The sequence below is a fragment of the Asparagus officinalis genome, chromosome 7 (assembly GCF_001876935.1).
Source record: "Asparagus officinalis chromosome 7, Aspof.V1, whole genome shotgun sequence".
In the NCBI taxonomy this organism is placed as follows: domain Eukaryota; kingdom Viridiplantae; phylum Streptophyta; class Magnoliopsida; order Asparagales; family Asparagaceae; genus Asparagus; species Asparagus officinalis.
In genome coordinates, this window is record NC_033800.1 from 24,521,322 (window position 1) to 24,532,716 (window position 11,395).

At 43.3% G+C, this 11,395-nt stretch overlaps 1 protein-coding gene across 1 annotated transcript in view; it reads left to right on the top strand.

Moving 5' to 3' along the window:
- Positions 1 to 9,123, top strand: part of LOC109846839 (mitogen-activated protein kinase 9-like) — a 30,123-nt gene extending 21,000 nt beyond the window's left edge. Inside the window, exon 3 of the mRNA XM_020416079.1 lies at positions 8,731 to 9,123. Within this exon, the coding sequence (XP_020271668.1) occupies positions 8,731 to 9,123 (393 nt within the window). The remainder of the gene's footprint in view (positions 1 to 8,730) is intronic.

Sequence of the window (11,395 nt, forward strand, 5' to 3'; positions counted from 1 at the left end):
TCAATCTTTCATCATATTCTCTTTGTGTTTATAGAGAAGTTTTCCTAACTCAATTATCTAGCATTTTATTTGTAAGACCCCGTTGATTTTGATAATTCATATATGTGAATATTAGTGAAACGCAATATTTAATATATGATAAAATATCTTCATAGCATGGTTGTACATGAAAACTAGTGTTTTGAGTTTATGAGGATGTGGATATGCCTCAGGTATGAGGTTGAGTTGCAAATTTGCAAATCGTGTGCAACAGAAATCGAAGAATGCAGTTTTTAGTCCATGAGTCGACCCATGATAAGTCATGAGTCGACTCATCAGATTGAGTCGACCCATGACTGTCATGAGTCGACTCACGACATCGAGTCCTATTGCCATTTAGTTTCTGCTGAGTCGACTCATGAATTATGAGTCGACCCATGACCCATGAGTCGACCCATAATATACCATGAGTCGACTCATCGTGGATTTTTGGCTTTTCTCAGTTCGGGTCTGTTGGGTTTCAGGTCGGGTTCTATCTACTCATATATATTTCTCTCCACCCGAAAACACTCTTTTTCATCAGCAAACCCTAGAGAAACCCTAGCCTCCTCTCCCCCTCTAAACCCTAGCTCGTGTTTGGGTATTCTTGGGCGATTTTTGGAGATTTTCAGCAACTCTTTGTGGATTGCAGCGAAGGGGATTGTTCATCATCACATCTGAGGCGAGTAACATCTCACCCAATCCTTCTTCCATGTTTTTAATAGTTTACAAATGTTTTTTTCATGAGTTTTATTGAGCCTAAGACTTATTTTTAAGTATAAATCAATGTTCTTATTAGGGTGAATGCTAGAAATCATGTGTTTCAGATTTTAAATCCTCACCAACGAGTTTTTGAAGAAAACCCAGATCTGGAAATATTTTTAAGGAATAAAAATATGAGTTTTCTTTTTGGTTAAATGCATTTTTCATGTTTAGGGGTTAATTGTTAGATTTAACATATAAGTATTTGATTTTCACGTTAGATATAAATTTCTCACTGTATCATAGTCTAGAATTGATAGCTATCGAGATGTAGATCAGTATAATGGAAGGATGGATCGAGTTGGCGAATTTAAATTGTGATATATGTAGATTTAAGCCCGTAAGTCGACTCACGATTTATCACGAGTCGACTCATCAGGTTGAGTCGACCCATGACTGTTGTGAGTCGACTCACGAATAAATTTTTCCTGTTATCTCAAGTTTCTGCTGAGTCGACTCGTATCGGATCATGAGTCGACCCATGAGACATGAGTCGACCCATGAATGAGCACGAGTCGACTCATCACAGTATTTCCTGTTTCGTTTGTGTTTCTGTTTAATCATCTGCTGTATACCTATATATATATACATATATACAGTGTATATATATATATTTTCTTATACGCAGTCCTCGTGCTGGACTATAATCCATTAAAGTCCTCGTGTTGGACTATAATCCATTACTGTCATGTTTTAGACTTTTGCTAAACCTTGAGCACGTTATTCAACCAAGTTGGGTACACGACATATTGTATTAGGCTGGGGCATGATAGCTGCCTAGGTCGTACATGACACCTATTGTAGCTTCGTTTTATTTACATTTTATCGGTAGAGATGGGTATGTATTCTTTTCTTTATTGTTCTTGTGACCAACTTCAGGTTTTGTATTTAGGGATCTACAATTTGAGATACAAGGTATATACATGAGGGTTTCCTTGTTTGGATTATTTTGCTCGAAGTACCTATGCTCGTGTTGTATTTCCCTAAGTACTAAAACCCATTAATGTTTGTGTAAATGATTTATATTATTATGTATTAATTGTATTTTCATATACAACGAGCCCTATCCCTTGGGATTGGTTGTGATGTTGCTCGCTAGCGCTTTGACGCTCGTTATCCCTCCCCCTTTCAGGTAACGAGCCAGGAGCCCGGAGAGCCGCAGGTTGAGGGCGACCCTTACTAGTGTCTATTATCCTCTTTTTAGATGTATTTATTTTTGTACTCCACTTGAGATATTTTAGACTTGAGAGGTTAATGTTCTAGAGTTATAAAGGCTGTGTGCCTTATTTCCTGTATCAGACATTATGTACTTTGAGACATGTTGAGGTCTCCAGATCTTTATTATTCATTTCAGACTTTGACTATGTACTTCAGCTTATTTGATTGATGAGATGTATTAATTTGAGTCCTATCATTTCATCAAGCATTTGTTGTAAAATCTTTTACTTGCTTTGTACTACACCTATTGTTGATTCCACTAGAGAGATAGTAATTATGATGGTGAAACATGTTATTGCATGGTGTGGTACATGGCATGTTTGACATTTCTGGTTTCACCTCGGACTGCAGCCTTGTGTGAACCCAGGGGCGTCACAGTTGGTATCAGAGCTCTAGTTCCAGTATCCCTAGGATCATCCTGTGTCGAGTCGTGGAGCTAAGTTAGAGTTTCTTAGGATTCATGTGTAGAGTCCGCTAAAGATTTCCTAGTATGAGTGAGGACAATATATGCGTATATCTCAAAATTTTGAGAAATTTTTTTTATGACAACTATTTTTGCTTAAAGTGTATGCGTGAATATTATGTAATGTGAAAATCATATTGTGATGTACTATGTATGAATAGAATATACGTCTACTTTGACTCATGAACTTTATTGTTTCTTATGATCAGAGAGATGGCAGGACGTGGGAGACCTCGCACTCGAAGGGCCGCTCAGGCAGAGCCCCAGCAGGCCCTACCTGAGCCGCAGTAGGCTCCACCCGAGCAGGAGCAGGCACCACCAGAGCCGTAGCAGGCTCCTCAGTAATTGGTGGATATCATGGCTCCTCTTATTGCCAGGATGACAGCCATTGAGGAGTTGGTAACGACTCATATAGTACCACGGACACCACCATCACCGGTAGCTCAGCAGTAGGGGATACCAGCCGTCCCGATCAGAGAGAGAGACCCAGAGGTAGCACCTGCAGCTATTCCACTAGCGGTACCAGATAGAGCCACGGAGCAGGAAGCTTGGCTCCGTATGGTAGAGAGGTATCAGAAGATGAGGGCACCAGAGTTCCAGGGGTCACCAGACCCCCTTGCAGCCCATAAGTGGAAGGAGGATGGGAGTAACATCCTTGATATACTTAATATGGATTCGGTCCAAAAGCAGAGATTAGCATCCTACAGTCTGAAGGGAGATGTCGGGAGATGGTATCGACTCCAGTTCACTCCAGAGCACCGGATGACCCTCACATGGGAGGATTTCATCTATTTCTTTGATGGACAATATATTTCTTCTGCCGCACGGACTGGGAAGGACTTGAGTTGTCCCGGTTGATTCAGGGGGACATGTCAATGACAGGAGAGCGTCAGGCTCAGATGTTCTTGGCCGGGCTTCGTCCTAATCTCCGACGGTACCTCGTGTCGAGGAGATTTTATTCAGTCAGGGAGGTGGCCGAGGCTGCCACTTCTCAGGAGACCGAGACCACTATGTTCCAGAAGGACAAGGAAGGGAAGGCCAAGACAGGACAAGGCAGTGACAAGGGCAAGAACAAGAGAGGTTTTTCTGGACAGCAGCAGCAGCATCAGGGCCCTTATAAGAAGGGACCCCAGCAGGATCAGAGAGCGCATCAGCAGCGCAAGTTCCAGGGATCTTGTTTTAACTGCCACAAGGTCGGGCACAAGGCATCAGAGTGTCGTAGTGCACCAGCAGGAGCTCAGTAGGGCAGGGGTCCGAACCAGCAGCAGCAGCGACAACAGGGCAGAGGTCAGGGTCAGCAGAACAGGCTTGAGGCACTGCCAGCGACGCAGAGGGCAGAGGGACAGGTTCGAGCAGTCCAGGAGGCTCCCCTGGGGCAGATTGTCCTATATCCTCCAGCATTAGCAGTAGAGCAGTCTTCAGCCACAGGCAGAGTATATGCAGTGGTTCCTCGTGATCACGGTGCCAGCGGAGCAGTTGTGAAGGGTACGTTCTTTGTGAATTCCGTTCCCGCCCGTATTCTTTTCGATTCGGGAGCTTCGCATTCTTTCATCTCGCATGCATTTGTGGCTAGACTCCAGCTCGTAGCTCAGCCTCTAGACACCCCTTTATCAGCCTCCACCCCTTTAGTGAGGTATCGCTTCTGGAGAGCGTTTGTAGGAGGTGTACCATCAGTTTAGACGAGTCGGAGTTCATAGTCGATCTGATAGTTTTGCATATGTCCGAGTTTGATGTCATTCTTGGTATGGATTGGTTGTCGTCCTACCATATTAGTATTGGCACAGCCCAGATATCCCGCGCACCCTATCGCATGGCGCCAGCTGAGATGAGAGAGCTTCAGACCCAGTTGGACGAGTTGTTAGCTCAGGGTTTTATTCGTCGGAGTCATTCTCCGTGGGGCGCGCCAGTCCTCTTCGTGAAGAAGAAGGATGGCAGCATGAGATTATGTATAGATTATCGGGAGTTGAACAAGGTCACTATCCGGAATAAGTACCCACTGCCTAGGATTGATGACTTGTTCGACCAGTTGCAGAGAGCGCGATTTTTCTCAAAGATTGATCTTCGTTCTGATTATCATCAGTTGCGGGTTCGGGAGATGGATATCCCCAAGACCGCTTTCCTCACGCGCTATGGATCTTTCGAGTTCTTGGTCATGCCATTTGGGTTGACCAATGCACCCGCGGTATTCATGGACTTGATGAACCGAGTTTTTCGTCCATTCTTAGATCAGTTCGTGATTGTTTTCATCGACGACATCCTCATTTATTCGAGATCGGAGGCAGATCATGAGCAGCACCTCCGTTTAGCTTTGCAGACCTTACGGGTGCACTAGTTATATGCCAAGTTCAGCAAGTGCGAGTTTTGGCTTTCAGAAGTCAGATTTCTCAGCCACATCATCAGCAGAGAGGGCATATTAGTAGACCCAGCTAAGGTTACAGCAGTGCTTGAGTGGGAGCTACCAAAGACAGTGATAGAGATTCGCAGCTTTTTGGGATTAGCAGGCTACTACAGGAAGTTCATCCAGGACTTCTCGAAGATTTGGACGCCACTTACACGCCTTACGAAGAAGGGTGTACAATTTATTTGGAGCATAGAATGCCAGAAGGCCTTTGATATCTTGAAGACTAAGTTGACCTCAGCACCAGTTTTGACTATTCCGAGCAACGACAGGACATTCGTCGTCTACACAGATGCATCATTGGCAGGATTAGGAGGCGTCCTTATGCAGACTCAGAGAGTAGTAGCTTATATCTCACGGCAGTTAAGAGTGCATGAGCAGAAATATCCCACTCATGACTTGGAGCTAGCAGCAGTGGTATTTGCACTAAAGTCATGGAGGCACTACCTGTATGGAGTGCAGTTCGAGCTGTTTACAGACCACCAGAGTTTGAAATATCTTTTCTCTCAGAAGGAACTCAACCAGAGGCAGCGGAGGTGGATTGAGTTCATCAAGGACTACGAGTTCGCGATTCAGTATCACCCGGGGAAGGCGAACGTCGTAGCAGATGCTTTGAGTAGGAAGCGTCGACATCAGATTGCGGCTTTGAGGTGCTCATTGCACTGAGACCTTCTCACTCTTAGCCAGTTTGATTTTAGACCTGAGTTTGGTGGCACTAGTGTATTTTTGGGAGCTATATCAGTGCAACCAACTTGGAGCGGCAGAGTTGTTAGAGCTCAGTTGGAGGATTCTTAGATTCAAATCCGTAAGGAGGAGATTTCCAAAGAGCCAAAGACCGATTGGACCATTGGAGCAGATGGAGGTCTACGGATGAAGGGTAGATTGGTTATGCCAGCCAGTGCAGAGCTGAAGAGGGAGTTGTTTGATGAGGCACACCGTACTCGGTACACAGTACATCCAGGGACCACAAAGATGTACAAGGACTTGAAGAGGCACTTTTGGTGGAGTGGTATGCGTAGGGAGATTTCAGAGTATGTGGCGAAGTGTTTTACCTGCCAGCAGGTGAAGGCGGAGCACCAGAGACCACCAGGCACACTTCAGCCGTTGCCTATCCTAGAATGGAAGTGAGCGGACATTTCTATGGACTTTATTGTAGGGTTGCCTAAGTCGAAGAAGGGGAATGATTCGGTTTAGGTGATAGTGGACCGGTTGACGAAGTCATCACATTTTATCCCAGTAAGGACTACTTATACAGCTGAGGCGTATGCGAGGGTCTTCATTCGGGAGATAGTTCGATTGCACGGGGTTCCAGATACGATTGTGTCGGATCGAGGATCGGTTTTTACTTCGTATTTTTGGAGGAGTTTTCAGGATTCGTTTGGCAGCAAACTATCTTATAGCAGTGTATTCCACCCACAGACAGATGGTCAGACGGAGAGGGTGAACCAAGTGTTGGAGGACATGTTGCGAGCATGTGTTATTGACTTCCAAGGCAGCTAGGAGGATCATATCCCACTGATAGAGTTCGCTTATAACAACAGTTATCAAGCGACGATCGGTATGGCTCCGTATGAGGCACTATACGGGAGACCCTGTAGATCACCGATATGTTGGGCAGAGCCGGAGGATAGTTTGATGCTTGGACCAGAGCTTGTGAGGCAAACTACCGAGAAGGTAGCGTTGATCAGGGAGCAGATTCTAGCCGCTCAGAGTCGGCAGAAGAGTTATGCAGATAAGAGGCGAAGACCCCTCGAGTTTCAGATTGGGGATTTGGTTATGCTGAAGGTATCGCCTATGAAAGGTGTACAACGATTCAGGAGGCGAGGAAAGCTTTCACCGAGATATATTGGACCTTTCCGGATTTTGGAGCGCATTGGAGTGTAAGCGTATAAAACTGCCTATGGGTCCCTTAACACAGCTCGACACGGTGATTCAACAAACCAACGAACCATCGGGCGATATATCCAAGCGTGATCGTCAGACCACAACATCGAAGCTAATTGACACGCGACGACGCGGATTAACGAGGCGACGAGGTTAAAAAATTGCACGCAAACAACGGAATACATCCACTCGCGTGCGGAATCAAGCTAACGGTTCGGTGAGTCAACGAGTCATCCAACTGTAGAACGGATTCGAACTCGAACACCGAAGTGGATTTACTGCCATATCGGGATCCAAACTGCCATATCAGAGTCCAGATCAGCGACGAAACTCAGACAAAGCACAAAACCGGACAACGGACACAACACCCAGAGGTGGCTCGGTGGCCGAGGGGGTGGCCGAGCCACCTCAGGGTGGCTCGGCATGAGCCGAGCCACCTTGAGGTGGCCGGCCACCTTGAGCTGGCCACACGTGCACACGGGCACGGGCACAGTAACGAGAGCCTATAAATAGGCCAAGGGGTTCTTCATTTCAAAAGGTTGGAAATTTTGGAGAGAGGCGAAGCCCTGCTGGATTGGAGACTCGGAACTTAAAAAAGATTGAAACTTTGGGACTTCGGGGACTCACTCCTTCAGATCTGGTGCTCGGCGATCATCAACGTCAAATAAGGCAGGTGTTCGAGAGGATCAGATCTCAGATCTACGCAGGCATACTCCGGATCTAAGCTTGGTCTTAGATCCCGAGACTTGGACGATTGTTTCCTTGGTGAAACAATCCTCCCCGGCTATTATTTCCTTGGTGAAATAATGCCCGTCGTACTGCGTAGATCCGACTGGATCTAGATCTCGCGGTGGTCCACGGCAAACAACCCCGGCGCAGGCAAAGAACCCACAAAAGCGAGCGACCGCAAAACAGGAGCTCGCGATTCGTTCGACACAAAAGGAGAAAAGTGTAATCTTTGTTTATTTTTTATTTGATTTTCGTTGTAACCGGATCTTATAAAAAGACCGGATCTTTGTATAATTGATAAACAATTGCCAAAGAGCACAATGGAATCAATGAAAGCTACAATTTTTCCCGCGAATAATCTGGCGACCACAGTGGGAGCCACCGATCTCGCTGCCGAGATCGATGCGTCGCAGCCGCGGATCTCGATCCCGGTCGAGGAGTAGGTCGAGTATAAATTCGACCAGCAAAAGTTCGAGGAGTATTTGTCATCCTCGTCCGGATCCACCTCCCCTCGCAAGTCTAAGAAGTTCTCCTCCAGGAGAAAGGTACGTTGGTACGAAAAAGTTGAAGCTACCAACGACGATCTCACCCCGATTGATGCCAAAGCTGCGTCGGGTGAGGCTCCACCAACCTCCAACCAGATCAAGCTGGTTCCAACCAATTCCTCCGTCACCAAAGGAGCGGTGACTCTCTCAAAGAGAGCCCGCCAAAGGCAACGCCAACGCTTGGCCAAACAATTCGCCAAAGCGATGGAGTCCACCGACGGAATCCGCTACAACGCGGATCTGAAGAACGAAAGAGGCAAACAGCCCCAACAACAGATGCTCAACAAACAATGAATGGCAGCTCCTCCAAGCCGCCAACGAACGAATGGATCCGTGTCAAACGGAATCATTCAACACTTGATGAGCGCATTCGCAAGCGCCGCGCAATGTCAGCGCAGGCACGGGCTCGAGTCCAAGAAGCCCGTAGAAGACTGCAGAAGGAAGTGGCCAAGAAGCCGCCACCAACCCGTCAAGTTTGGAGGCCGAAGTCTGAAGCGGCGATTCCGACTAAGGCACAATATTCAGGTATACATATCCTTCTGGAGATATTTATAGTTTGATTTCCATTTCAACAAGAATTCAATTACCCAGTTGTTTGATTCTTGCTAACTTTCATTGTATCATTCAATGTTAGCAACAAGTTAGGATTTTTAACCGTATCTGCATTTTCTTTAAGATAGGTAGCTAGCTTTTTAAGCTATGAACTTATGCAGAGCACAAATGAAGCAGACTTCTTCACTGAATACGGCGAAGCGAGCCGATACCAGATTCATGAGGTGGTCGGCAAGGGAAGTTATGGGGTCGTCGACGCGGCCGTGGATACCCACAATGGAGAGAAGGTGACAATCAAGAAGATAAACGATGTCTTCGAGCATGTTTCGGATGCTACTCGCATCCTGCGAAAAATCAAATTGCTTGGGCTGCTCCGCCACCCTGACATTGTAGAAATTAGGCACATAATGCTTCCTCCCTCACGGAGAGAATTTAAAGATATTTATGTTGTTTTCAAGTTGATGGAATCTAACCTTAATCAAGTTATCAAGGCAAATGACGATCTCACGCCTGAACACCATCAGTTTTTATGTACCAGCTTCTGCGAGCTATGAAGTATATCCATAGCTATGAAGTATATCCACATTGGTGAATGCCTTTTTTTTTGCTGGCTTGATTGGGCGTTGACAACTATTTTTCTCTAACAATATCAATGGTTGTTTTTTGTGTGTTATTGGTTATCAGCCAATGTTTTTCATCGGGACTTGAAGCTAAGATCAACAAACTTTTTCTTGATTGTGCGGTCACTTTTATCACGTGCACCATATATATGGTTGATTAGGTTCCTTCTCTATGGACAATATTCTAATTAGTCCTGTGAGATAATGTTTAATTGACATTCATCTTGTGTATTGTGTATAAGTTCAATGCATAATTATGAAAACATTATTAATTTTGACTCTTGTAGTTTCTTAATATGTATCACATGCAATGTATGTATCCATATGTTTGATACATGGTTTAAATTAAATAAATCTTAATGAAATGAATCAATAACAAAAGTATAAATTAAAAAATTTAACACGTGCATTGCACGTGCAATCCTTACTATTTATCTTCAGTAAAACTTTTACTGGTTTTAAATGGATGAGAACATTATGGAAAGGGTGTGTTTGGAGCTTGTCAAGCATTAGTTTGTAGAAACCTTAATGAATATTTTAGATTTTTTAATGGGATTGTCAAATTTTCACGGGTGAATATACGTACTCATATATTAGGTAGTGCGAAGACTTAGCACGACTCTAACGTCATAAGCTTGGATTTACATCCACGTACTCATATATTAGGTAGTGCGAAGACTTAGCACGACTCTAACGTCATAAGCTTGGATTTACATCCACATCATCAAAATTTACTTTTAGGTATATTCTTGTGGAAGTCTTTGATTGGGATTGAGATTGATTTATTAATTTGGGTGCCTCGGATTATCCGTTTGTGACCCAGGATGGTAAGTTTTTATTGATTTATTGGGTTTGTTTGGATTTGCGTTTGTTTATTTGGGTTTTGTGATGTTTGATTGTAGATCTGTTGCTCATGTTCTCGTATTTTCCGAGGAATATGAACTTTATTGATCATACTAGCAACATTGGATTGAAAAAGTATGTTTTGCTGTTTGCTTGATTGTGTGTGTGTTTATTTTGGTGGATTGTTGAGATGGGTTTTGTGCAGGTTTCATATGGCGAAGCTGGTGACAATTGATCTAGGGATATACATTTCGAAGAAGCAAGATGTGTTCTAGATTACTCAGCGAAGGAGTGTGCCCACTACCTTTAAGCTCTTTAAAGGTAAATTTTTTGTTTCGGAACTTGATTTGAACATGAAATGCATGTTTTCTACTAACGTGTAATTGATGCTTTTTATAAGAGAATTTTCTGGTATATGTCTTGATCAATTTATAAATTTTGATTTTGATTTTGTTATGGATTTGTTTGTTTTATTGTGTTAGAGTTAGATACGGTGTGGTTTTGAAGTATCAATTTTTTCTGACGCGCTATCTGTTGAAATATTGCGATTGAGTGCATAATTGTGATCTTTTGGGGAAATTTATTGTGGTTTGAAGATGTGATTACTTGATTTGTACTGGATATGGACAGATTATATAAAGTGTCTGGAATGACACTGAGTTAGTTTGCGGAAAAAGCCATTCTTACTTTAACCACAAGCAATAGTATGTGATCCCTTTGATAAATAATATTCATCATATAATATAGGTCAGAGGCTTAGCTTATATTTATATAGCACAGAAGATGTGAAAAAAACTTAAGCATCATATTTTGAATAAGTCTCAATATTTTAAATTATAAATGAAATTATATACTTCGCTTAGAATCATACTCCCTTTAAAAGAGGAAGTTGTAGAAAAAATTTCTATGGACTATGTTACCCCTATTTTTTAAAAATATTATATTCTAATCATAACTAAATTAAATTAATTATTATTATTAATTAATCGTATTATGAAAGTTTGTCTAACTTGGTCCTTAAAACTTCTAATGTTATTGTAAAACTCTCATATTAATTATTAGTAATGTCTAATAATGTATTAATAGACAATTACATGTTAATAAATCTATCTACCCTTTAAAAGAGCCGGTTCCTAAAAAACTTTCCCATCCCGAAATTAACCTTCAACCATCTTAAATATACCCAATTTCTCCCTTAAAATCGTTACATTAAATTCCTTAAAATCGTTACATTAAATTCGTCGCCAGCATCTGCAATTTCCACCTCCGTTACGCCTTCCTCTCCGCCGAAGCCGAAGAGATCGTCGATTATCCTTCTCCGACGAAGCCGAAGCGTTACAGGAATTTGCAAAGATGTGGATTA